At 34.6% G+C, this 26,220-nt stretch overlaps 6 protein-coding genes across 7 annotated transcripts; 2 read left to right on the forward strand and 4 right to left on the reverse strand.

Annotated features, from left to right (window-relative positions):
* The first annotated feature begins 328 nt into the window (after positions 1-328).
* On the forward strand, positions 329-7,371 carry LOC123319986 (vacuolar protein sorting-associated protein 41 homolog). The gene is made up of 14 exons (XM_044907092.1): positions 329-480; positions 586-714; positions 767-1,049; positions 1,106-1,304; positions 1,377-1,531; positions 1,588-1,912; positions 2,015-2,227; positions 2,300-2,396; positions 2,652-2,830; positions 2,881-3,067; positions 3,117-3,303; positions 3,355-3,632; positions 3,794-4,085; positions 6,983-7,371. Exons 1-13 carry the CDS (start codon positions 460-462, stop codon positions 4,058-4,060), a joined length of 2,520 nt encoding a protein of 839 aa, XP_044763027.1. The 5' UTR covers positions 329-459; the 3' UTR covers positions 4,061-4,085; positions 6,983-7,371.
* Positions 4,592-8,061, reverse strand: LOC123319987 (ciliogenesis-associated TTC17-interacting protein). Its single transcript, XM_044907093.1, has 7 exons — positions 7,589-8,061; positions 6,756-6,947; positions 5,665-5,869; positions 5,332-5,596; positions 5,150-5,273; positions 4,938-5,095; positions 4,592-4,866 (listed from the first exon to the last, which is right to left on the reverse strand). The coding sequence occupies exons 1-7, from the start codon at positions 8,001-8,003 to the stop codon at positions 4,636-4,638; spliced, it is 1,590 nt and encodes a 529-aa protein (XP_044763028.1). The 5' UTR covers positions 8,004-8,061; the 3' UTR covers positions 4,592-4,635.
* A 69-nt stretch (positions 8,062-8,130) lies between these two features.
* On the reverse strand, positions 8,131-13,356 carry LOC123319984 (codanin-1). 2 transcript variants are annotated; one of them, XM_044907091.1, is made up of 11 exons: positions 13,211-13,356; positions 13,062-13,150; positions 11,631-12,999; positions 11,284-11,554; positions 11,042-11,202; positions 10,489-10,986; positions 10,240-10,434; positions 9,927-10,155; positions 9,046-9,206; positions 8,713-8,875; positions 8,131-8,629 (listed from the first exon to the last, which is right to left on the reverse strand). In XM_044907091.1, the coding sequence occupies exons 1-11, from the start codon at positions 13,295-13,297 to the stop codon at positions 8,247-8,249; spliced, it is 3,606 nt and encodes a 1,201-aa protein (XP_044763026.1). In that variant the 5' UTR covers positions 13,298-13,356; the 3' UTR covers positions 8,131-8,246. The 2 variants fall into 2 exon arrangements, with proteins under 2 accessions (XP_044763026.1, XP_044763025.1); XM_044907090.1 differs by having other exon boundaries at positions 10,240-10,443.
* A 268-nt stretch (positions 13,357-13,624) lies between these two features.
* Positions 13,625-15,658, forward strand: LOC123320651 (NADH-ubiquinone oxidoreductase 49 kDa subunit). Its single transcript, XM_044908025.1, has 7 exons — positions 13,625-13,786; positions 13,855-14,077; positions 14,130-14,331; positions 14,385-14,572; positions 14,630-14,793; positions 14,843-15,092; positions 15,213-15,658. Exons 1-7 carry the CDS (start codon positions 13,632-13,634, stop codon positions 15,486-15,488), a joined length of 1,458 nt encoding a protein of 485 aa, XP_044763960.1. The 5' UTR covers positions 13,625-13,631; the 3' UTR covers positions 15,489-15,658.
* Positions 15,659-18,990: 3,332 nt separating this feature from the next.
* LOC123321108 (larval cuticle protein A2B-like) lies at positions 18,991-19,638 on the reverse strand. Its single transcript, XM_044908611.1, has 2 exons — positions 19,585-19,638; positions 18,991-19,488 (listed from the first exon to the last, which is right to left on the reverse strand). Exons 1-2 carry the CDS (start codon positions 19,636-19,638, stop codon positions 18,991-18,993), a joined length of 552 nt encoding a protein of 183 aa, XP_044764546.1.
* A 761-nt stretch (positions 19,639-20,399) lies between these two features.
* On the reverse strand, positions 20,400-24,334 carry LOC123320494 (facilitated trehalose transporter Tret1-like). Its single transcript, XM_044907827.1, has 4 exons — positions 24,219-24,334; positions 22,290-22,365; positions 22,108-22,243; positions 20,400-21,768 (listed from the first exon to the last, which is right to left on the reverse strand). The coding sequence occupies exons 1-4, from the start codon at positions 24,251-24,253 to the stop codon at positions 20,558-20,560; spliced, it is 1,458 nt and encodes a 485-aa protein (XP_044763762.1). The 5' UTR covers positions 24,254-24,334; the 3' UTR covers positions 20,400-20,557.
* Between the last annotated feature and the right edge of the window lie 1,886 nt (positions 24,335-26,220).

Below are 26,220 nucleotides of genomic sequence, written 5' to 3' on the forward strand. Positions count from 1 at the left end.
TTCAATTAACTTTCTCCAGTAAGCTCTTATAGCTCTTATATAAATAATGATCTGTTGATTTTATTTCAGAACGAAGAGAGACTCGTAATAAACTCAAATATTGCTATCAGTGATAGATTACAATGAAATTCCCCGATAGTCAATTCAGAAAAACTAATCAGACCGTCAATTCCCAAACTCTGTTCCTGTGTTACGGATAAATTCGTGGAAATTAGGGCTATAAACCTTTCGATTCGACCGTAGAAAAGATTCGTAGTTTCAGTTTCGACCCAGTTTCTGAATAGTTCCTGCAGTTCCTCCAGAAATTTGTTTGTAGATTTTGTGCTTAGTAGTCCTAAAGTTCGAAACGTCAAAATTGTTTTCATGTCACCTTTTATCTCAACCAAACTTGAAAAATGACAAAGAAATCTCCAAATTCAAGAAAAATATTTAGATAATATAATAAGGTTCAAAATAAATATGTCAGATCCCAGTATGAATGTAGGTACATCAAATTTTATCAGTCATCACTGTTTTCCAACTATGAATCTCCTAGAAGGAGGTTACATCCTCCTTCGAAACACCCTCAACTTTCCCTCTTTGTAGGAATCCACAACAACAAGTGACACTGAAGAGGAAGAAATTGAGCCTAAATTGAAATATGCGCGATTATCTAATGATTTGCAAAGTATCTTATTCAAATCTGAAGCAACTTGCATTTGCGTTCACCCAAAGGTGAGTCATATTAGTATGGAAGATAACCAAGACAACAGTATCTTTATTTCAGTTTATATGTCTTGGATCACATTGGGGCGTTATTCATCTTCTTGACCACCAGGGAAATAACATAGAAGGAAAAGAACTGAAAGCTCACACAGTTGGTGTCAATCAGATTTCAATAGACTCAAACGGAGAATTCATTGCCACATGTTCGGATGACGGGAAAATATTCATTCACAGCCTATTCAACAAAGAGAACAATTTTACCTTGAACGTTGGCCGTTTAGTGAAAACTGTTGCACTCGATCCAAATTATAACAAGTATGGAAGTACTAAAAGATTTATTTTAGGTAGGAATCCGGAATATTTTTATTAATGTAAATTTGAGTTCTTCCTTTATTTGAAGGTGACGATAAGCTAACGTTATATGAACGAACTTTTCTGGGAAGTCTGAGACCTACTGTTCTCTGTGAAAGTGAGGGTTTTGTTAGGAGTTTGAGCTGGAAAGGAAATTTTATAGCGTGGTCTAGCAATGTTGGTGTTAGAGTTTATGATATGAATGCTAGATGCTCCTTAGGTCTCATCAAATGGGAGGAGCATAAAAAGTAAACATCTTTCCATATTTTCACATTCATAATCAAAATAATCGTTCAATTCAATAATTGTTTTGATTTCAGCTTGTCTATTGAGAAATTCAGATGTAATTTACGATGGGCGGATGCTAGAACGTTACTTATAGGGTGGGTTGATACGGTGAGAGTGTGCATAATCAGAAAGAGAAGTAACATTGAACTAGCCAATAAAAATCTTCCTGAATATTTAGTTGATCCAGGTAAATACATCGAGGTTCCATTATTTCTTATTCCTTATTCCATTTTTTCTGTGCAGTTTCTACCTTTCAAACGGAATTTTACATCAGCGGAATAGCACCGCTGGACCATCAATTGGTACTTTTGGGATGCTCCAAAGAATTGGATGAAGATCAAAAGAGTTTACGTCCCCAGTTGTACATTGTTGAATATAGGGATAACGATTACACAGACATTTGTACCGATAGTTTGTCTTTACGTGGTTATAAAGAGTATAGTGTGAATGATTACCATCTAGATGTGTTATTAGAAGAGAACAGATTTTTCATTGTCGCTCCCAAAGACGTCGTCGTAGCTAGCCCTTATGATTTAGACGACAGGATACAGTGGTTCATACAACATAAGTGAGTGAATTGTAAAGAATTTGAGAAATACCTCGGTAGTTCAAACGTATCGCAGTGAATGCTGAAAAATTTATCGATCTTCTAGAATAGAATATTTTTTAGAAAATTCGAAGATGCTCTGGACATCCTGATAAAGAGCGATGGGAGGGGGGTTCGAAGGTATAACCTTGAAAATGTGGGGGTACAATATTTGGACTATTTGTTGGCGAACCAGATGTGCGACCAGGCCGGTAAATTATGTTTGAAAATTTTTCAGAACAAATCGGCTTTGTGGGAGGAGCAGATTTATAAATTTGCCGCTAAACATCAGTTGAGGTGAGCACTGTGATTATTTGTCCATATTTTCTTCGACGCTGTGTATAACGGGAACAATTTCTTTTTTTTTAGATCTGTTAGTCCTTATATCCCAAGATCTTACAATCACAAGTTGAATCCTCACATTTACGAAATGATTCTGTATGAATTTTTGAAATTGGACAGCCAGGTGAGTTTTGACTTTTGATTTTGGTGGAAATCGGAAGAATGGTTTTTGAGTTACTCAAATTTTGCAAAAAAAATTATTGTGGCCACTTTTTCAAGTTTGAATTTATCGGTGGGAAATTTTGCATGATTGATTTAGCTCAAAATTAGTCCAACAGTTTTTGAGTTTTTTTAATTTTATCGGAATCATTGATGAAAAACTCAACATTTCTTCAGTAGATTTCTTGATTCAGGAATTCATTTCAATATTTTCTTGTAGGGATTCTTGAATTTGGTTAAAGAATGGGATCCTCGACTTTACAACGTAGTTGCTGTAATTAATGCTGTTTTAGAGCATTTATTGATATGCGACACCGATAAGAATATGTATCTCGAAGCTTTAGCCATATTATACAGTTACGAAAAAAAATATGACAAAAGTCTCTCTATGTACCTAAAGTAAGTAAACATATCCTTAATTTCCGCCAGAATTAAACGGTTAATTGCAGATTAAAGCACAAAGATGTTTTTGCCTTAATACAAAAACACAACCTTTATGGTGTCATACAAGATATGTTGGTAGATCTCATGGACTTAGACTATAAAAAGACTGTCGCTTTGCTCATGGAAAAAAATCACATACCTTCGGAAACGATCGTAGAAAGCCTCAGCAAACACGAATTTCATCTATACAGGGTAATTTTGGAATTCTTGGAAAGGAAATTTTTATTCAATTTTGTTGTAGTATTTACATGAGTTCGATAAGAAAAATCCAAAGGGGGAATACCACAGGGAATTGGTCAGACTGTATGCCATGTACGACAGGGAGAAATTGTTACCGTTCCTGAAGAAATCTGAATATTATCCCATTCAAGAAGCTCTGAATATTTGTCAGAAAGAAAAATATTATCCTGAGATGGTTTTTCTCCTCGGTGAGTTTTGTGTAAATTCATAAAATTCAACGATTAATTCGTGATTTAAAGGAAAAATGGGTGACACGAAGGAAGCTCTGGAGTTGATAATCAGTAAGCTTCAAGATATGCAACATGCCATAACTTTCTGTCAAGAACACGACGATCCTGAACTTTGGTGTGACCTGATGAATCATTCGGTGGATAAACCCGAGTATATTAATTTTCTTTTACAAAGTATAGGAACATTTGTCGATCCCACAATGCTCATACAAAAAATCAAAGATAATACTGTGATACCTGGTCTGAAGAATTCCCTAGTCAAGATGCTGTATCAATATAACTTACGAGTAAGTAGAAGCGATAAAACGCCAAAATCAAATCATTTGTTAGTCAATTTTCTTTTAACATAACCTCGAAATAAATGACAGGTAGTATTTTTCTTGACAGATGAATTTATTTTACATTTTCAGAGCAAAGTGTAGGTTTTAGGAATATTTATTTTTTGCAGGTTTCTGTCCAGGAAGGTTGCAAGAAAATTTTAATGTCCGATTACTTCAACCTTCAGCAGAAGTTGGTCAGAGTACAACAGAAAGGTGTGTCGATCATCGAGGAGGTGGTGTGTGGGGCTTGCCACCGAAAGATCATCGAGAAGGACTCTTCTAGAATGACTAACATATTGTTGTTCAATTGTAAACACGCATTTCACGAACAGTGCATGCCCGAGGGCTCTGGAACTTGCGGAATATGTTATCCATTGAAAAAAAGACCCAGCTAATCTCGGCGGTGATTCTCCTAATAAAGTAAGCATCCAATTAACCTCAATTTTCTCTAATGACATTTGACATTGTCAAAAGTGACATTTCTGACAGATGTCAAGTGATATCTACATGTTATTCTCAAGTACGAGATTCAAGTATTATTGCGTTCTACATTTTCTCCATATAAGCATTTATTGACATCTTGTCCGAAACAAGGGGACCTAACCTAACCTTCAGCACAAGTTGGTTAGAGGCCAACAAAACGATGCTGATGATTGAGGAAGTGGCTTGTGGGGTTTGCCAAAGAAAGATCATCGAGAAGGACTCCTCTAGACTGACTAACATCTTGCTGTTGAATTGTAAACATTTATTTCATGAACAGTGAATGCCCGAGGTCTCTGGAACTTGCGGAATATGTTATCCTTTAAAAAAAAAGGGGTAGCTAGTCTCGGAGGGGATTCTCCAATAAAGTGAGCACCCAACTAACCTAGATTTTGCCTTAGACGTTTCATGCTGTCAAAAAAGTGAAATTCCTGACAGATGTTAAGTAACATTTACATTACGTTTATTCTCAAGTACAAGATGGGACAATTCAAATATCATTGCCTTCTACATCTTCTCCGTAAAAGCATTTGTTAACGTCTTGTTCGAAATATTCCGCCCTTGGAAGCAGGTAAGGGGCATAGCTCAAGAAGAAATGTTTGGTAAATTGTATTATGTTCTCCGGTTTGATTTGGAGTATGTTCTGAACATAATCGTTAATCAGGCTTCCGATTTCCTTGTGGTCGTAAAGGTAAGACTTCATATGGAAGGAAGCTGCTGACTGAAAACAAATAGAAACGTTGTTACATCATTTGGGAAGATCACAGTGATCAGTAATAATGAAACACTCGCCTTCTTATCCAGATATTTAGAGAACAATTGGAGGTCGTGCTTCCAAGCTTCGTCAAAGTGGAGGATCATCGTCGCTCTTTTTTTCTGCGCCGGTGACACGATTGGGTTAATCTGGAGCACATAGTCGCATTTTTCCCAATCGTGCTTCATGATTCTGCCTGAAACGGTTTGAAATTTTTTTCTATTCGCTAAATGTTTTCGAAATGGCATACCGTCCAAGGAGAGTATAGTGCAAGATCTATGGATGATGCCGCATTCTTCCACAATTGTCCTGTAGACTTTGTACAGGTCCATCTTCTCGTTGTTTATGTACCCACCTAGCGGACCGTCGCATTGCTTGAAATTATTCGTTAAAGTGATGATTTGTAACGCCTTGGAGTAATCTAACACTCACGTAAATATTTCTGCACAATCCGCCTTCGATGTGTATTGAAGATAGTTCAAATTGACCGATGAATTTAACTATGGCCAGGTACCTCATCAGAATGAAATTGGCACCCTCTGATAGGAAATCTCGCGCCCTTCGGAAACTGTAGCAGTATTTTTTGCAGTAGTCTTTTGCCGGTTGTACCCTAACATCGTAGTGTTTCTTGCCGATGTATATGTAGAGTTGTTTCTGGTCCAAAATGTTCTCTTCCTTGCCTTGAGCTATTATATACCTGGAATAATCCATTTTATTCAACTCTTTTCGATTTGTTTTTTGTCAATACTCCGGTTAATGTCTTACTCTGTTCTTTTTTCTTCCAGCGTATGTAAATTTCTGTCCACCCAAGATGTCAGTCTTGAACCTGCGTTTTTTCCATCCACGTTGAATTGCGTGGACATATGCACCAGAAATTTCTTCTGGTGTTTTCTCATTTCTTCATCCAGAAACTTGGCGTATTCTTCTAGATCTTTTCTCGTTTGTTCTTTGGATTCTTCTGAATACCTTTCTGTAAATGTACATTCACCGACTTTCAAAACTTAATGTTTTAGAAAAAATTTTATTGTCCTTGAAAAAGTTTGAGATTCCCAAAAAAAAATCCCAATTTTATATTTTTATTTTTTTTCTCCTTATTTTTTTAAAGTTTTATTTATTATCTGTTTTTGTATTACGGTATTCATGACTTATTAGTTACCGATAATCTGAAAATTTCTATTTAAATGTTTTTATTATCCGTTTCTGTATAATGGTTTATTTTTATCTGAAAAATTCTCCTTTTAATTTCTTTGCTTATTATCGATTTTTTGTATAATGTTATTCATGGTTCATTTACAGATGTGGAAATTCTTCTTTCAATTCCTTTGTTTATTCTCTGTTATTGTTTATTGTATTACGTTTTTCGTGGTTACAGATAATCAGGAAATTCTTCTTTCAATTTTTTTGTTTATCCGTTTTTTATTATGGTATTCACGGTTTATTCACAGATATTCACTTTCTTTGTTCATATCTGTTCTCTTATTACGGTATTCGTGTTTTTTTATAGATAATCTAATCTATATCTCCTTCCCATTTCTTTATCATTTGTTTTTGTATTGTGATATTCATGGTTTATTTCCGTAAATTTTGTTTATTACCTGTTTTTGTTTATAGATATCATCCTCTTGGTTTATTATTTGTTTTTATATTACAGTATTCACGATTTATGCTTTAAATTTTTTCGTTTATTATTGATTTTTATAATACGTTATTTGTGATTTCTTACAGATAATCTGTTAATTCTTCTTTCAATTTCTTCGTTTATTGTTGTTTATTTCTTGATTTAGTGTGGAAGAAATAAGTGTTGGAAAGAAATAGATTAAAGAATTAGAAAAATTCCAAATCTGTGTGTCACTCACTTTTGATGTCGACGCAGGCATCCATGAGAGCCTTCGTGAAATCAGGTACTTTCCTAGGCTTGTCCCATTTGGCGCCTAGCGCAGTTTGGACATCGAGACAAAGTCCACCTACAGGCTCCACTTGACCTTTATTGTCTACCTTACTAATCATGAGAGTCTCTCTAAAAGACAACATATCCACCACTTTATCATCTGCAAAAATAACAACATCCGATTTACTGTTGCAGGACGCTGGAAATGAATCTTGAGACCTACACTCATACCGGAACCAGACAATTTGAGGATAATAATAAAAAAAACGTTTGAAACGTAGTGATAAATCACAAATGTCCATTTTGAACAAATATCTAATCTAAGTGGGTTGTAGCTTTTACAATTTGATTTCTGCATTATATTCTTTGGTGTTTCTGTGCAGTGGAATTGTCGAAATGCTCTGGATGGCATCAATTACTTCGCTACTGCGTGCTACAAATGTTTTTCAAATTTGTATATAGATGTATTCAAAGTATATATATTTTGCTAAGGTAAGATTGAAAACAGTTTTTACTATTATTTAAAAATGTGATATATCCATGATGATTTTGTGTAATAATCAATATATAAGATGAAAAGGCGATCCAACTTTTATCCTTTACACACGATTCCACAATTCCAAAGTAGAGATTCATTTTGTTTCTTTTCCTTGAGTTTCATTGGAAATTAACGTTTCCAATGGAAGAGAAATGAAACTAACAAAAGTTTTTGAACAACGAAAATATCAATCCAGTATGAAGATGGAAGGTAATACGGGAAAAGTTAAATCAGTGTTCAAAAATGTTTTTCTTTTGACTTACTGATGTGAAAGTTCGGAATCAACTGGGTCAAATCGAACAGTTGGTACTGGTTGCTGAGTTCCTTCTTTTTGGAATAGGCCTCTTTGAAAGCCGTTATGTTGTCGACATCGGTCAAAAGTTGCATAAGAACATGTTTTGCTGCCCCTTGTATCACTTCCTGTGGCTCCATTTCTGGGAAGTCCCTAACCTCTACATCTTCTTCAGGAACGTAGAACTCTTGATCCTTCAGATACCGTAACACCTGTTCGTGATAATCGATCAATTGTTCGTTCTCTTCGTCTTCATCAACATTCTCCAGATACTTTTCGATTGCGTCTTGTTGTTCTTCCACTTCGTCAACTGTTGTTAATAGATCCTCCATCACGTTTTCGATTTCGCGTTCGTCATTATTTTCTTGAACGTTTGTCGCAGACATTTTTTTTAAATCGGCGTTTTGGTCAGTTTGAAAAATATCGACTTTGATTTAACGCCAATTATGACAGTTTCCAGGAAATTTCCTAATTGTTTTTTCGGGATTTCAAGGATGCGGAAAAACCAGAGAGAAAATTTTAAAATTTATTTTACGAAATAAGCGATCACGTGTACAAAGAATAAAATTTCAAATAACATATACGGGTAATAAATAACATTAAACTAGATCATTTTTCCATCGAATTATTCACAGGTCAATACAATAGTCGGATAAAAATTCTAACAAATAGGTGAACTCGCTGGATTTGCTTCGTTCCTTGTATGCGTCAACGAATTTCTTGAAAAATAAAGTCACGACTTTCAAGATGTCACCGTCTAACTCGTTCTTGAACAATCCCATGCACTGGTATTCGAAATATTGGCACGTTATGAGGTTTTCCATTATGAGGTCCACGCAAATCTTCGCTTTAACGCTCAGAGATTCCTCAACTTTACCGTACTTTTTGATAACTTTGAAATTTTTCAAGCTGATCAAACCTTCGAACAGCTCGTTCGATTTGTCCACGTTCAGTTTCCATATTTTCAAGAAATATTCTTTTGTGGCCAGAAACGTCGATGGTTGACATGAAACTGAAACGTCAAATATATATAAGTCAACTGTCAATTAGGATTGTAGGTTAGGTATTTTATGACAGTGACGACATAATTCTTACCCATGAGCATCATCAAATCGATGAGTTGGGAACAGAGCATTACAATGACCATTTCATTGAGATCGCACCGTGCTGTTACAGTCTTATGAACATCACTCAGGATTTCGATTACTTTTTCCTTTGGAATTCCTTTCGGATTGGTTAACAGACATGCCGTTATGTACTGAAATTATTGCAAGTGATGAAATAGTCTTAGAAGTTTTGCTTTTATTAGAATTTCACAATTGATAAACGTTCAAACTCAGCTCAGAGCTCGATTAAATAAATAGACAGAAGTTTGATATTTTTTTCAGCTTTATTCATGAGAAAAATATTTTATGCGGCTATACATACCCTTATCTCATTGAGGGTATGTGGTCCAGTTTCTGCGCTTTGGTCATGTATAATATCATTACCGCTAGGTGGTAAAGCATAGGATGGCTTTGTTTTTCCTATATTATTAGCAGATTCCACGAGATTCCTGATTTCTGCTCTTACTTCCTTCATCAAAAGGCCTGTAATTCATTTTAAAGACACCAATTAGTAATTTAGTTCTTCAGAAAGTGATTAGATCATCTTCTGTATCCCGAAATCAATTCATCAAAACAAAATCAAGATAATATTTGCCCTCTGACTTTTTTTCTCTTTCTCTTAGAATGGGGCCATGTGAAAATCACTGAATTTGGTACAAAGGAGTTTATGATGAGCGAAACCTCATAATTTTACCTATTTGGGCAATGCGATGAACACTTTTTACTAGGCCACATTAACCCCATAAATGAATTCCTTGAAAATTGTTGAATCCATCTTAAAGCCTGTTTAACTGAAAAACTTTCTTCTCTCATGCAATTTTTCCATGAAACGCAAGATTTTTGAGAAAAATCTAGAAATTCGATTGAACTAATTTCGAGGTTTTTATGGAATTCTACACTTTCAGATTTTCATAAAAAATCTCGGGTTTCATGAAAAAATCAGAATAATTTTCAGCTTAATAGTTCGGGAACGGCACGGACATGGGCGTAACATTCGACTGGGCATCAGCGATTGGAAATGATCAATGACGTATCGTTTTCGCATCTTTCGAGGTTTTTTTCCGATTAAAATGGATTTTATAGCATCTTCTCACGAGGGAACGTCAAAGTTAGTTTCTTTTTAATCGGCTATACTGAATTTAAGTATTTTTTCAATTTTTCGAAAAAGTGCATCTACCAATAAAAAAATTTCTAAGTACAAACCTATAACGATATGTGTGGATGCCCACTGTTGCACTTTCTCCTGGCACATCCGTTCTCCTGCGGAAACACAAATATTCTGCATTTGGGGCAAGTAGTCCATTGGCAACAACGCTATGATCGAAGTCCTGATTCTACTCTCAATAATTTTATTCACTTCTTTGTCACATAAAGTCCTCAAAACACTCATATTTTCTTCTGCTAATCTTGTACCTCTACTTTGCAATTCAGCCTAAAAAAAAATCGACATACATAAAGAGATGTTAATTTCACATTGGAAAACAAAAATATTACGAGAAATAAAATGAAAATTTACCTCATTCGTTCTTGATTCCAAAAAACATTCGTTCAGTTTCGTCTTCAACTGTCCGATGAAGTCTTTTTTATACTCGGGAACAACAGTGTAACACAGGTGCTTAACGCAGGTCGATGCAACTCTCTCAGCCACAAAATCAACTGTTTTCTTCAGAGAACTTGGATGGCCATTGAAGAATGTCTCTTCGAGTTGCACCTGTGATTTCTTGAGATTAGCTTTCAATTTTTCACCGCTTGGAATAGAGCTTACCTCAATTTTCTTCTTGATTGATTCTTTAGCGGATTCTACTTTACTCAAAGGGGTTATATGTCGAGATGTTATACGATCTTTGACAGTGGTCTCGTTGGCGACCAATTTTCTGAATTCTTCAAGAAAAGGGCAAAAAATATACAATATATTGTTGTCGACAATGCTAAGTCGGTCAAGACCGATACATCTTTGAACTTTTGACCTGTTATCATTCAATTTTTCGAAGAAAATGTGTTGAGGGAAGTTATTCAGCTCGAAAAACCATCCTAAGGAGAATTTAATCAACAGGGAATTATAGAAAGGGAGACTTGCATCGTTCCGGACAAAACTTCTGTACAAATTGATCATACTGTGGATGACTTCAGTGTAATATTTCGTTCTTAAAGTAACCGTATCCAACATGGAGAGATATTCACAGAGCCAAGGGACCAGAAGGGTGAGACTTCCCGAACATATTGAATCTTCAAGCAGTTTTTGTATGTTCAAGTTCGGATTTACCTGGAACGCAGTATTTGTCAGATATTTCGTAATCGTGGGTTCAGCGAGAAATTACCTGATTGCGAATCTTGATTTGGAATGTCATCAGTTCTAATGAATAAGTATTATCATTTTTGTAAGGCATCGATTCGATATAACCCAAAAATTTCGCCAACGTCTTCAACGATTTCAGGCACGACACAAAAGCCTTTTTTGTGTCGAACTCTGTTTCGCTCTCTGAAAAATTGAAATATTTTTAGATTGTTACCCATGTTTGCCATCTTTTGAAGAATCAAGCAGTTAATAAGTTCAATCTACCGTCTGATCCAGTGTCCAAGATATCGAAAGTTGTCCCATTCAATTCTACAATTTCAGAAATGAAAACGTTGCACAAGTGTCTCAAAAAGATTGGATTGTTCGATGATACAATGAAACTTCTGAAAAATTCTTGATACCCGCAGAAATCCGGAGCGCTGTTGATTCCGTTAGTGGTTTTTTTCATCAGTCTGTTCTTTAACCTGTCGATTTTGGCTTTGTCCAAGTTGGAAAAAGATGAAAGCAGGTCAGAATTTTTGTCGCTGCTTGACCCCTGGAAGTTCAAAATCAGAATTTCAACAGAGAATCTTTCGAATATAACAAAGCTATATTGAAAAAATTGTTATTACCTTATTGCTGGATGCATTCAGCAATTGTTCCATAAAAAGCCTAGAGAGCCTCATAAAATTCACAGAGTCATTGTGGTAAGCGACAAGACTTCTCACCTTCTTCCCCAGAGATAAATCAAAGTCCCAGTGAGGTTGCATGTGATTACTCTCCCATAATCTCAAAATTTCATAAAACATATCTCTCTGTTTTTTAAAACCTTGGAAAGATCCATCTGATGGGAAATTGCTTTGGTTATCTGTCTCCAAAACGAAGCATATATTGTTTTTTCCATTAGAACTGTACAAATTCAAGTTACATTCTGCTTTTTCCTCTGTTAGTGCCTCAAGTTTTTCGATCAACTGCGGTGAGTATGTTTTGATGCCTTCATTTTCACATAAGTATCTCAATGTGTTTTTATCTAGAGATTTCAGTAAATAAAACACTCTTTCTAACACAAAAGAAGCAAAAAGAGTGATTCTGTCTGAATTATTAAAAATCACATCAAACTTAACACCTTCATAAGATATATCATCTTCATCACATTCTATATCACAGAAACTTTTGCTTGCAACTAAAGTTATAATAAAATACAGCTCTCCAGCCAAACTGAGAACTAAACCATTTTTCAATAAAAACTCATAAATAGTAGCTATCTTCTCGATTTCTTTTTTGTATCTAACATTTTTTGGATTTGTATTTTTTTCTTTGTTGATCTTCCTTCCAGGTTTTTCACTAGATAATTCACAAGCATCATCTTCTGTTCTCTTATTCCTAGAATGAGATAATTCCCGAACATTGTTGTCCATCCTCTTATTCTTAGAATAAGATATTTCCCTCGTCATGAAATCGCGGTTCACACTTTCTCGGGAAACTTCTTCTATATTATTTTGGAAATTGTAAGAATTTCCACTTTTGAGATCTATTGAGTTGAACCTACTATCATTCAAATTTGTCGGTTTGAGTTTCTTGAAAGTTTTATTATCCACTACGTCAGAGGTAGTGTTTGCTTTCTTATTCGATTTTTTCTTCGAACTATTTTTTTTGCTTTTAACAATGAAATCTCCCAAACAGAAAGAGGAACCATTTGAAGGTGTATTTCCTTGTATCGAGTTTGTGTGAATTGGAGAATAATTCTTATTTGAAGATGTATTTCCTTGTATTGAGTTTGTGTGAATTGGAGAATAATTCTTATCAAAACTTAGTGATTTATTATGTTTTGGAGTGCTTGTAGTGCAAGTCGAATTAAGTGTACTTTGCGAAGAGTGAGATGAGTTAATTGTTGTGTTGAGTTGTGCATGTGATCCATTGAATAGAGAACGATTTATTCTAGAATTATCACTGGAGTTATTTCGAATTTTAGATTTTGTAGGTAATTCTGATGATTGATCTCTGAAATTGAATGAAAAAATATTCAAGTTTAATACATCAAGCCCAGTTTCAAGTTTTTTTACCTTGTAGAAAGCTCATGGAGTGAGTTGAGAAAATATGTAACAAAATCCTTCTGGGAACATAATTCACTCAATTCCTGGTACTTTGTGTTCTGAATGAAAAAAGATATATTACTTTTGATCTAGTAATGAAATAGGTATAATAAACTCACCTCGATATGCAATTCTTCCAACCACTTCAAAAAATCACCTACATTTATTTCATCACTCAACACTTTCTTAGTCAAGATACTTGCCATTTTGAGCAATTATTTTCATATACTCCTTTTGTATGTTTATCAAAGCAATAAGTGAGGTTAAGTTCAATTTCGAAATGTCTCTAAATTTTGGTTACTGTTGATATGACCTACAGACACAGAAATGTAATTCACTTTAATTCTTCTTCTTCGATTGTCCCAAAATTCTTTTTCTTGGAAATTGTGCTGTGTTGAGTAGAAATTTCTTTAAACGGAAAAATAAATTCGTGAAGTAATTAGTGATTTAGAAGGATTTTGTCTAAGTAAAATTTATGCAGACAGAAGAATTTCCCAATATTACATTCGTACTATTCGTAGGTTAAATATCCGCTCGCGCATGCGATTAAAATTTAATTATTTGGCTACAGACAGCTGTAGCCAATTTTCAAGTGGAAAAATGGCAAATACATTACTTGGTTCAGTATTCAAAAAATCCCCTGTCTCAGTTTCCAATCTCTTCTTTAAAAACAGTAGAGCATTCATATCCATTAGGTAATTAATAAGCAAGGAGGTAAAGTGTAGGTTAATAGGTTATATAACCAGGGTATCAACATTTTTAGTTCTGATAAAAAAGCTAAATGGTACCCTGACTCAGAATGGGCATCGCAATTTGCTGGCCCTTTGATGTACCCTGACGAAGTCACGAAGCATTGGAAATTGGAACCACATAGGGCCAAAAAAGCACCCACCGAGAAGGAATGCAAGAACATTGTTTTGAATTTTGGCCCCCAACACCCTGCCGCTCACGGTGTGCTTCGTTTGGTCTTAGAATTAGATGGAGAGGTCTCTGCAAGCTATTCAATTGAAAATCCAATTGATTATATTATTTTTGCAGATTGTCAAAAGAGCCGATCCCCATATCGGTCTGTTGCATCGGGGAACAGAGAAATTGATTGAATATAAGACATATACTCAGGCTTTGCCATATTTCGATCGTCTTGATTATGTATCAATGATGTGCAACGAGCAATGCTACAGTTTAGCTGTTGAAAAGTTGCTCAATATTGACGTTCCCATCAGAGCCAAATACATCAGAGGTAAGACTGGCAAGTAAAGTCCAGCTTATTTCTTTTCAAATGAAATTTTGTAGTTCTATTTGCTGAGATTACTCGAATTTTGAACCATTTGATGGCTGTTAGTACCCATATTTTGGATGTTGGAGCTATCACCCCTTTGTTTTGGCTATTTGAGGAGAGGGAAAAATTAATGGAGTTTTATGAGAGAGTCTCAGGTGCTAGAATGCATGCGGCGTATATAAGGCCTGGAGGGGTGTCTTTGGTACGTTCCCATTTAAAATGGTAATGATCAATTCCTTGAACATCTAATTTCTTTCAGGATTTGCCAATAGGTCTCATGGATGACATTCATGATTGGGCTATGAGATTCAATGAGAGGTTAGACGAGGTTGAAGACGTCGTAACATCCAACAGAATCTGGGTACAAAGAACGGAGAATATTGGAGTTGTTTCTGCTGAAGATGCTTTGAATTTGGGCTTCAGGTAGATAAGAAAATTCTTCTTATTTGACCTGAACAATAATTTTTTTCAGTGGAGTCATGCTCAGAGGTTCAGGGATCAAATGGGATCTTCGTAAAGTTCAGCCTTATGACGCATATGATTTAGTTGAATTTGATGTGCCGATTGGTACAAAAGGTGACTGCTATGACAGGTATTTGTGTAGAGTTGAAGAGATGCGACAATCTCTCAGAATTATCGATCAGTGTCTGAACAAAATGCCTGCTGGAGAAATCAAAACGGACGACGCTAAAGTGACACCACCAAGTAGGGCAGAAATGAAGGTAGGTCAAGTTTGATCTCCCAAGGAAAGATTGAAAGAAATGAAAATTTTGCATTTTGCTCAATCATTGTTGTTTTGAGCTTTTGAATTGTATTTTTCACATTATTTTTTTATGTTCCAGACTTCTATGGAGGCGTTGATTCATCATTTCAAACTGTTCACTCAGGGCTATCAAGTACCCCCTGGTTCAACATATACAGCGATTGAGGCTCCGAAAGGAGAATTTGCTGTTTATTTAGTATCCGATGGAAGTTCAAGGCCTTATAGATGCAAGATCAAAGCTCCAGGTTTTGCTCATTTAGCAGCTTTAGAAAAGATTGGGAAAAACCACATGTTAGCCGATATTGTAGCTATTATTGGTACTTTGGATGTTGTATTCGGTGAAATCGATCGATAAATAGATAATTACGGGCAATATATATTCAGTATCAATAATTCTTGAAGTTATTAATAGGGAAAACATTAATGTATAAAACATGCATTCAAACTTTATTCAAAAAATTGTATATAATAAAGAATCTTTTTTTCAAACCAACCTGTAATTCAATAAATAAACACCGATTTTAACTTCTGTGTTTCAATTACTTTTCTGTTCATCACTCTCAATCTATTTTCTTCAGAAATCAGATTGTATATGGGAACATTGCAGATTCTAAGGTAAGATAAAGAAATAACACCTTAGAATTGATAATCATAACCCATGAACAATATTGAAATGCATGAATATTTCAATTGATTTAAATCTTTTTCAAATATTAAGAACTTGACTGACGTCGCCATCTATGCACGACCTATCAAACCTCTTTGATTTGCAAGCATTGAACTTTCTTTAGTTCAATGTTTGCAAGATGGCCGCCATCTACCGGAAAAGCTGGTAACTGTTCATTTTACCAAAGAGATCACTGTAAGCATCTTCACAATGTTGCGGGCGAGTAGATATCTTCAATACGTCAACAGAAGTTTGCAGATTCATGAAGAGATGGCAGAACCCAGCTTTTTTTTAAACAACGAAAATGTTATATAAACTGTTATAGTTTTGGATGAAAAATTGAATATAAGCATTTGTTGGGTTCACAATTATGTTGTATAAAGCCAACTAATTGTTCTGAAAACATCAACAAGTTCCATACTTATGAGCCATGGGCGTAGCTCTAATTATCAAAAATGAGCTTAGATTTTTGGAATCAGCGACTAAGAAATACATAGAAAACATATGGCACTCCATATCGAAACTTTAAATTTTTAGTTATGATCGAATGATTCTCAACCTCTAAATTTTACAATTAAATATGTGAAGAGGGGTTAATATGATTCTGTTGAGCAATTTGAAAAAGGAATTGTTGATTTTAAACGAAAAAGATGATGAGTTACCAAGGGGAGATTTGATTAGTTGATTGCAGGTAGTATTATACTTTGACTTCGATATAAATTGGTGGATGCGCCAGTTTCGCCTTAAATAGGAAAAACTGAATATTTTCGGAAATAGGAGATCAATCGAGATATTTTTTCGAATAAATAACGAAATTACGTTATTCATTGATCCACAGAATCAGATCAGCCTCTCTTTTCATGTTTTCAAATGATAGGGAGATGAAATTGGGAAATTTGCATTCGTATAATTTTTTCAGAATTGATTAACAGAAATCGGGATTTTTTTGAATATTGGTGAAACACCCATCTTAGTTACTAGCATCGTATTGAAAACTCTAAAGATTTTTCTTCATTTCATGATTTTGGGATGCATATATTTTCAGATGAATTTTTTCCTAATCTTTCAAAAAATTCCGATTTACTGAAATTTTTCATGCGGATTTTTTGAATGGCGAGGGAAGTCGATCTATTCCTCTATTTATATAATCATTTTTCCTCGATTTATGTGCTATAATTTCGGAGAAATTCAGTGAATGGTTGAGGAATATTGATATTTCACTAGTTTTCATTCTCCTACAACGGTCTCAAGGTGAAAAATGGCAGTTTGACTACTTTATCTGAATCACCATTATTTGTTTATTCGATAACAATCAATTTCAACTGAAAATTCCTACAATTAATATACAAAAATCAATCTCAAAGTTTCCAAGATTGGGTTGCAAATTGGCGAAGGCGCCGGGTTTTCCATACCGTGTTTATCTAAATCATGATATTTCCGGAAATACAGCGTGAATCATTGATTCATTCACTGGAAATGATAAAAAATAGCTTACTCCATTGAATATGCTTCGGAATCGATAGATATCTGCTTAATTTGTGTATCAAATTCCTAAAATTCTTCACAAACTACTCATTTCGCAATCTTTCTCATTTTAATGGTAGAAAATTTTGCATTGCTGAGAAGAACTCCCCAAATTGGACAGAATTCAATATTATTCAATGCTCGAAATTTGAAAATCAGTATCAGATCGTCATTTTCTCACCTCTCATGCAGCTGCTGATTTTCCAGCAATAAATTAATTTCCACTTTAAACATTATTCCTGCAACTAAATAATGTCAAGAATTATGTGTTAAACCTATCAATCATTCTCGTCATCGATGGATATTTAAAATTCGAAAATTAAATCGAAAGTTATTGAGTAGATTCAAAAGCTTGACTTATCGGTATAATTTCATCACACGAATCATCGTAAATACGAGAGGGAAGCTTGGTCTGATACTGGGGAGCAATAAACAAAGCGAATTCATGATTCCAAAGGAATAGAGATAACGAGTTATTGAGGAAAGACTCAATTGCTTGATCGAAAATGGTATATCGACTGTGGAATAATTGGCGGATGCGCTAGTTTTTAAATATTTCGAAAAAAATTGAATATTTTTGAGAATAAGGAAGGAATGGGGATGTAGATTGGTTTAAAATGGAAAATCAATGTTATTCATTCGTAGACTGAATCAGATCAACCTGTCATTATGTATTTCCAGATATTTAAGTACTGAAATGGAAAAATTGGAATTCCGATAATTTTTTCAGATGTAATTCACAAAAATCGAAAATTTCTATGATATTGACGAGACGTTTTCTTCAATGAATTGCATCGTATCGAAAAATTCCATTAAACCTTTTCATTTTATGATTGTGGAGTGTACATATCTTCAGATGAATTGTCTCATGATGTTTCAAAAAATTCCGGTTTATTGAAAGTCTTTATGAGGATTTTTTATATGGATAAGGAAGTAGATCTATTCTTATATTGAAATAACTGATTTTTCTCGATTTATATGGCATAATTTCGAAAAAATTCGGCGAATGGTTGACGGACCTCGCTTTTTCGCTAGTTTTCATTTTCCTACAACGCTCAGAAGGTGCGGAATAGCAAATTGAGTACATTTTCGGATACATTATCATCTGTCTATTCAATTACAAGCAATTTGAACTCTAAATGTTCACAATTAATATATAAAAATCAAAGTCAAAGTTTCAAAGATTGGGTTGCAAAATGGCGAAGGAGCCGGGTATTTTAGATAGTGTTGATATAAATTGTAATATTTTCGGAAATATAGTGGGAATTGCTGATTTATTTATTGGAAATGTTAGAAGAACGACTCATTATATGGAGTATGTGTCTCAATCCGAAGATATCTGATCAATTCATACATCAAATGTCAAAAATCATCCATACACTCCTTGTGTCAATACTCTGAGAGATGCGAGGCATGTTTTTAGGTGTGAAAAAATTGCTTTCACATGAATTGTTCCAGGAATAACGGAAGTATAGAACGTTTCACATTTTCATCATGTAGATTGAGAGGATATCTATCCCAGAAAAACTCTAAAAGGTTATAGATATTGTTATGATGGTATATTGTAAAAATTGCTTCCAATTCGTTTTGAATTTAAAGGATTTATTCAACTAAATCATAACATTCTTCACAAGCCGAATCCACAATTAATCAATTTATTTACATCTTAGAACACGTAGTTGTTGACGTGGTGGTAGGGGGAATATACAGGGTGGTTGTAAGAGTGGTATGGAGAGTACAATCCGGAGTAGCTGGCAACTGATGGAAGAGTGGCTACTCTGGTGGAAACAAGGGGTGCGGTAGCAACATGGTGAGCAACTGGGGTAGCTACAACGTGGTGGGCCACTGGAGCTGTAGCAACGTGGTGCACAGCAGGAGTGGCAACCACATGGTGAGCAGCAGGAGCAACTACAGCGGGTTCTTTGTGTACAACAGCGTTGAATCCGTTCACGGCATCGGCAGTGTATTCAACAACACGTTTGGTACCGTCAGCTTCTACCAAGTAGCTACCTTGGACAACATCACTTTCACGGGTTTCCTCCTGGTGCTTGCTATCGCCAGTCAAGGGGTTGTTAACTGAATAGCCAAATTTGTAATGGGCTGGTGCCTCTTCGGACACAAGGTGAACGTCAGGAATTACAGCAGCGTTAGCTACAGCCACCAGCTACAGCGAAGGAGCCGGGTTATTTTACACCGAGTTCATATAAAGCACAATATTTTCGGAATAGTCGATGTGGTTCATATGAAAAATAAAAAATACCTCATCATCGAAAATTTTGTTCACAAGCGGTAGATATCTGTTCAATGTATGCATAAAATCTCAAAAAAACATCCAGATACTCTTCGTTCATCTGTAACCTTTTTCAGTCAAATGGTCTAAGGGTACAAAGAACTCTTGAGTTTGGATAGAGATCAATATTATATAGTTGCACATTTTAAGTAGAATATTTCCATACGTAAATAATAATTATTTGTTATTAAGGCGTCTTCAAATAAGATAAGATAAAGTGACAACTACCATCACTGAGGGTACCGAATGAAAGACTGTCTCATCGAGGATGAGTAGATGCTGACCATGGTCTCGATCTTATTCGATTTCGTAAGAGCAACACAACTTCTACCTCGATGAGAACATATTGAAGAATTCAATACTTTAATCCTGTGTTCTGGTAAAGAAGTTTGTTTGGAGTATTGTGAAGGACTTTATTAGGTGGTCTCAATTTAAAACAAACTTTACGTCAGTTTCGGGACACTCTTATTAGGATTTCATTCATAATACATAATAATTTCGAGAATTTTATTCATTCAAAAAAAGAGTCATTCCTTGATTCAACCATCAAAATAAATTGAATGAACGTACAGCTTGATCCTTCGACAAAAATAGCAATAAAAAACGGATTAGAAATATTATTTATGAATTTCTTCAACAAATTTTGATGGTTCCAGTCAAAGTGTTAGGAAACTGAGCGACCATATTAAGGTTCAGAGGACTCTTGAAGTAAGTATAAAGCGACCTAATGTCACTGAATTAGTGGATTTGACCGTTATAAGAATGGAGTTGAGGCAATGAAATCCTTAAAAAACAAGTCTCCCTCCATGCTGGAAATAACGAAAATATGAAGGGTTGTAAATTCACTATTAACTTCAGTCACTTTCTTTGGTTTCTTTCTCCCTGAATGATGAGGCTTCTACAATCACTGGTGAAGCTAGCAGTAAAAAAATCTAATTTCCAATCATCTTTCGCTATATGTATCCGATATTTCCTCCAACGTCTTATTCTTCGTCTCAGGAAGAAAGAACCAACACAATGTGGTACCGAAGAGTACTGAACCACAGAAGACCAAGTACGTCAATCCCGCTCCCAAGAACTCGAACAAGAATGGCGCACATTTCACTGCGATGAAAAAGGCGGTGAAAGAAAAGAAACACAGCAGGCTGGAAGCTAGCCCTTTGAGTTCTTGTGGCAGCAATTCACCAGCCAGGCACCAGGGCAGAGGAACGAGACTGATGGAAATGAAGAAAACGTAGGCGAGAAGTGCAGTCAGAGGGGCATAAACCGATAACAGAGTGTTTTCAGTGACCCTTGACAGGAAATTAGAGAAGCTCAATGTTAAGAGGCATCCCATACACCCTACACCCCCACCAACGACTAAATGTCGTCGTTTTAAATTCTTCAGAAGGATACAAGCTATAACTGAGGTAACCACTCGGATAAAATCCATGCCAAGCATCGTCACATGGGATTTTTCGAATTTAGCCCCTAAACTCAACTTAACAACGTCTATAGCGTAGAAGGTTACAACGTTTATGCCGGCAAATTGCGCGGACACGAAGTATAAAACGACGACAAGTAAAGGCTTGAACAATTCGGGCTTAGCAATCAAATCCTGAGTGATTTCTGCCAGTGGTTTACTTCGAAATCCACCATTCTTGTGTTTCTCCAACATCACCTCCAGCTCCTTTTCGGTCTCTTCTGATTGTCCCCTGATCCTAGAGAATGCTGCGCATGCGTCTTCTATTCTATCCTTCCTGAAGAGCCAAGTGGGGGTTTCCTCAGAAAAGAAAGTTAGGATTCCACCAATAGTTGGAAATATTGCGCAAAAAATTGCTGTTGTCCTCCAGGAGTAAAATGTGCCAACTAAATGACACAGCAAAGTTCCTGACGTCACACTTAGCGTGATACAGCCTAGAATGAAGGGTCTGAGAGATGGTGATGTTATTTCTCCGATGTAGGCTGATGTTATTGGTGCGAACAGACCACAAGAAATTCCTGTTAAAATTCTGCCTATGAGTATAGTCGATATATTTCTGGCAAAATAGATCGTTAACCATCCTGCGATGCCAGGGATGGCTGGAATGATGTGTGCCGACCTTCTTCCTACTTCCTCCATCAGGAAACCTCCAAAAAGGGAGAAGAATGTCATGGAGAGCACAGCTGAAGACGCTGAAAAAAGCACAATCAATCAACAGCCACTGTATCTTTAAAAATTACTTGAATGCGACACTAAACATATTCCTCAAATAAATTGATGAAAGGTCAGTGACCCCTAGCATTCTACAAAAATTGTTATGAGTTCATGTGATTGAAAAACAAAATATAACTTTTGAGGAGAACTACAAACGATTATTTACCCAAAAATTTAGATTTAGAGTAAGCCATAAAAAACAAAAATATTATTTTAAATCTACATCTTTGCCAGTAAAATTCCCTTTTTACTAATATTCATAGCCATGTCAGCGTTGAACTTCCCTACCTATAATTATATTATATAAGTTTTCTTACCGATCCAGGACTGAACATCCCCATTAGTTTTCATCTGGCCTTTCCCTGCCTCAAGCTGTGGCAGGAATATGCCAGAAAATCCCATCATAGCCCCAACACTGAAGCAGAAGATCAGCGGTCCCAAACTAATGAAAATCTGGGTGGGATTATTTTAGATTCAATTAAAGTGCTTCGTAATTTACCTGATATATTGTTGTGTCCCATTTTCGATCAGCGTTCAGTTCGGATGAAGATCTGCTTGATCTTTTTTCCCATATTCTGGAAGATATTGGTATAAATTTAAGAAATTCATGTTTTTATTGATGCCTTGTGAAATAACCGATTAATTTCCAATATTCAAATTTTTTGGTAAATGGGTCACACAGATATATAAACGTTTTTTTCTACTCTTTAGCTCGCTCCCTGGTACAACATATATATATTTATTCGTTCATTGGAATATTCATATCTCATAGCATTTTTTCATATTAATTATTAATAACCAACCGAAATCGCTGTTTCAATATGAACAAAATCAGTCGAGCGTGCTTTGAACAATGCGTAGAAATAATCATAACATACTTTCTCTACTTTCATACAACACAGAGCAAAATAATCATTTTATTATCTTTCACTTTCTCCTACACTTAGAGAAATTTATGAACTCAATGATGAGTCTCAATGATGAAAAATTATCCTCAGGTATTTTTTATTGGAAAAGTCAGACATATTTTTTTTATTACTAATAATAATAAAACTCGATCTGAGATTTGTAACAAAAAAAAGGATATACAGGGTGAGTCTTTGACCCCTACAAATAATTCAACAGTAGATTCCTGAGATCAAAAGAAACATTTTTTTCCTTTACCCTTTTTTCCGATCGGCTAGGTTTGAAAGATACAGGCTGTTGAAAAACCATAAAAAATGTTTTATTCAGTTGGATCTCACGAACGGGTTTATAGAAAAAAATGAATTTCGAAATACAGTTTTCGTTTATTTGATGAATCTTTTTCGAACACAATATATCACCTACGTTTTTCAGTTTTCTCATTATGACCATTAACGTTCCATAAAAATACCAATAATTCAGAGAACCCAACTCTTGAAACTAAGTAGGACGCTATCTAATGAATATTTAAACGTTTTGTAAAATAAAAGTAATCTTCATATTTTCTCCCTTTTTTTGAGTAGGTACCCACCTAATTCGATGTTCAAAAATTTAAAAGTATAGGTGAAATTTGAAAAATTGTGTATTATAGCTGAATACAACTCTGTTTAAAAGATCCATAGATTCAGCTAGTTATTCTGAAGGCAATTTTGTTTTTCCAAGAGTGGCACAGTTCATTATGAAAACAGCTATGAAAATTGCTATATCTTTTTATCAGGGCCGAATTGGAAAAAATGGTACAGAAAAAAAGTGTTTCTTTTGACCTCAAGCATCCCCCTGTCAAAATATTTGTACGAGTCAAAGACACACCCAGTATAGTTGGAAATTTTCAGGTGGTGTGAAATGTTGATATGACAAAAAAACTCAAATTTAGATTTCAAGAGAATAATTAGAAAGCTTCGAATTTATTGTTTGATATATGGCTCAAAAACCAAACATTCACTCATATTTTTTCAATATTTTTCGTAAGGCAGCATTGTTTAACAAATGCTTTGGACAAACAGTAAATGAATAGTTAGAATAGAAAAGGGGTGACTTCTTGTCAAAAAACTGCATGGATTTATCATATTGTATTTAATTTTTTTTATTTTCATCTCGTCCCTCAAAGAATGTCTGGCTGATTTTATTTCTGCCAGTTTTCTGGTTTCTGAGAAAAAATGCTTTTCAAGACAGCTCCCTAAAGATGACAAAATCAATAATTGTTTTCTAGTTTCTAAGAAGAAAATTAAAAATACTAGGCTGCTCAAAAAAATATTGAATAAAAATCCAGGAATAACCCCTTACATTTTTTGAATAATAATTATATTTCAATAGATTTCAAGATAAGTGGCTTTTAATCATTCTTAATCAAAAATGTGAGCTCTTTTATGTGTTTCACTTTATCCAAAAATCAATATGCAATATCAAAAATGGATATTTTCTCACAAAAATTTATTTGGATATTTCGAGGTAAGTACCTACTCACATTTTTATATAACTCCAAAGGATACCGAACAACATAATTCAATCACCTGAACACAATCATATCAACTGTTAGAGAAAGAATGTGAAGTTGCTTATTCTTCACCATTGTGTTGGGCTTTTGAACAATTTGGAGGGAGATAAGTGAATCGGTAGAATCCAACACAATTTCACACCTCAAACGTTGTTTCGATGTTAATTATTCAAAGCTCACCATGTATTCTTCATTGATGACATTTTTTCCGACTCATTTTTATGGTATGTACAAAAAAAACAATTACCTACCTATGTGTTAGAGGAAGTTTCAACACTTGTTTGACCAACTTTTCTCTACGAAGAACGAATTGATTTTATTTGCATTCGGGAACATTTCCAATATTATGACGAGACCGAGTGAAAAAACTTATTCAAGTTTCCCTTTTTCATCAATTTCAATTGTTTTCCTAAATCACGGTGTATATGATTTTTATTCTTGGGTTTGCTAATACATTTTTGATAGGTTTATAGGTATTCGGGATAATATTTTGTGGGTAATATTTAATCGATAGTTGATTATTGTGCAAATCTTTTTTATTTATCACAATTTTTATATACAAGCACTTATACATATAATATCATATTGTAATCAAACTATATAATATTTTTCGAACAGAATATGTCAAAGAGTACGTTCAAATGAAGAACTTCAACATCCTAAACAAAAATTCAATAATACAGTCACGTGGCAATGTTAAATTCAATAATTATTAAAATAATTTACACTCTTATTTCTGGCAAAATTTGTTATATTTTCACTATATTTATTATTAATTCGAGTTCAACTAATAATACAAAATCGAAGCCTATCATTCATTATTTCATATTATTTCTTGAACACCTTATATATTGAACTAACGAATATATACAAGGTAACGAAAATTTAACAGGTAACAAATCAAAGAACATTCACAATCACATCAAAAAGTTTGGACTTTTTAGTACAGACTGTGTTATATAAACTCAACAGTTGAATAACAATAAATTTTCAAGGTCCTTCTTCAATAATGGGTTCGAAATCATCTGAACCGTGGTGGGGTTAATTAAGAACAGCCTGTACATTTTTCGAAGGATAAAATACACAACTACCTCCGAGAAATATTGTTGTTTTGTGTCTATTTATTTTTCATTTTCTCGTGCCGAAGGTAGACTGAAGTTAATAGAAAGAGTGAACCATAAGGGAAAGATACAGCGCAAAAATTGGGTTATTTACATAATCGAACGAATATTTGCTTCCTTAAAAATTGAGCTCTTCAATTAAAATATTGATATGTCCACATAAGTACCTACAAAAAACAAGGAATATTCAATAATGTCATCCTCTGCAAGTATACTATTGGATATCTTTTTTATCTATATATGGCCGGCATTTTACACTATTTTATCGCGACAAATTTTCTAAAATATTGTTTTCAATTAGAACCCTCTGTTAAGTATCGCAAAAAAATAACGAGCATCGTACTATTGGTGTGTTCTGTTAAAAGTTTACTTTATTTACGTCTCATCACAATGTTCCACTCTGATTTCTGTACATTTACACATATCATGATCATGAAAGAATTTCTGATATATTTCGAAATATTCCATAGAATCCATTAACAGAAATGTTACATTTGCACACTCTAGAGATTCTCTAAATTCTTTCTTCTTCTGGGTGTTAGTCATTTTTGTTATATGTATTAAATATTTTGTGAACAAAATGGAAAGTAGTTTTTTGTGTTATTTGTTAGCTTGTTTTTAAACATTCTAAGGATTTTTTAACATTTCTGAAGTTGAACGATTCAAGAATTGATACACAATCGATTGAAAGTCTTCTGTTTTCAATGATGAGAAATGATCAGAGCGAAACACTGCCATGAATACAAATTATGAAATTACCAAAAATTATTCCCTTAAACCGAATAATATTTCGGCTTTAACCGACACTAAATATTCCCATTCGAAGCATTTTTCTTATCGCTTGACACTCA

The sequence above is a fragment of the Coccinella septempunctata genome, chromosome 9 (genome assembly GCF_907165205.1).
Source record: "Coccinella septempunctata chromosome 9, icCocSept1.1, whole genome shotgun sequence".
In the NCBI taxonomy this organism is placed as follows: domain Eukaryota; kingdom Metazoa; phylum Arthropoda; class Insecta; order Coleoptera; family Coccinellidae; genus Coccinella; species Coccinella septempunctata.

What these genes read in the sequence shown, in the direction of transcription:
- LOC123319984 (XM_044907090.1), bottom strand. Translation starts at nt 13,297, where the DNA reads ATGGCAAGTATCTTGACTAAGAAAGTGTTGAGTGATGAAATAAATGTA. An exon ending in CTCCATGAGCTTTCTACAAG is followed by an intron (nt 13,000 to 13,061) that starts GTAAAAAAACTT and finishes ATTCAATTTCAG; the next exon opens with AGATCAATCATCAGAATTAC. An exon ending in CGATTTGATGATGCTCATGG is followed by an intron (nt 8,630 to 8,712) that starts GTAAGAATTATG and finishes TTGACGTTTCAG; the next exon opens with TTTCATGTCAACCATCGACG.
- LOC123319987 (XM_044907093.1), bottom strand. Translation starts at nt 8,003, where the DNA reads ATGTCTGCGACAAACGTTCAAGAAAATAATGACGAACGCGAAATCGAA. An exon ending in CTGGAAGAAAAAAGAACAGA is followed by an intron (nt 5,597 to 5,664) that starts GTAAGACATTAA and finishes GGATTATTCCAG; the next exon opens with GTATATAATAGCTCAAGGCA. An exon ending in GATTGTGCAGAAATATTTAC is followed by an intron (nt 5,274 to 5,331) that starts GTGAGTGTTAGA and finishes AATAATTTCAAG; the next exon opens with CAATGCGACGGTCCGCTAGG.
- LOC123319986 (XM_044907092.1), top strand. Translation starts at nt 460, where the DNA reads ATGTCAGATCCCAGTATGAAT. An exon ending in CAGTGGTTCATACAACATAA is followed by an intron (nt 1,913 to 2,014) that starts GTGAGTGAATTG and finishes AATATTTTTTAG; the next exon opens with AAAATTCGAAGATGCTCTGG. An exon ending in TTTTGAAATTGGACAGCCAG is followed by an intron (nt 2,397 to 2,651) that starts GTGAGTTTTGAC and finishes ATTTTCTTGTAG; the next exon opens with GGATTCTTGAATTTGGTTAA.
- LOC123321108 (XM_044908611.1), bottom strand. Translation starts at nt 19,638, where the DNA reads ATGCATACATTGAACAGATATCTACCGCTTGTGAACAAAATTTTCGAT. An exon ending in ACAAAATTTTCGATGATGAG is followed by an intron (nt 19,489 to 19,584) that starts GTATTTTTTATT and finishes CCTTCGCTGTAG; the next exon opens with CTGGTGGCTGTAGCTAACGC.
- LOC123320651 (XM_044908025.1), top strand. Translation starts at nt 13,632, where the DNA reads ATGCGATTAAAATTTAATTATTTGGCTACAGACAGCTGTAGCCAATTT. An exon ending in TCTTAGAATTAGATGGAGAG is followed by an intron (nt 14,078 to 14,129) that starts GTCTCTGCAAGC and finishes TTATTTTTGCAG; the next exon opens with ATTGTCAAAAGAGCCGATCC. An exon ending in CAAGTAGGGCAGAAATGAAG is followed by an intron (nt 15,093 to 15,212) that starts GTAGGTCAAGTT and finishes TTTATGTTCCAG; the next exon opens with ACTTCTATGGAGGCGTTGAT.
- LOC123320494 (XM_044907827.1), bottom strand. Translation starts at nt 24,253, where the DNA reads ATGTTGTTCGGTATCCTTTGGAGTTATATAAAAAT. An exon ending in CTTTGGAGTTATATAAAAAT is followed by an intron (nt 22,366 to 24,218) that starts GTGAGTAGGTAC and finishes AATATCTTCCAG; the next exon opens with AATATGGGAAAAAAGATCAA. An exon ending in GGGACACAACAATATATCAG is followed by an intron (nt 22,244 to 22,289) that starts GTAAATTACGAA and finishes AATCCCACCCAG; the next exon opens with ATTTTCATTAGTTTGGGACC.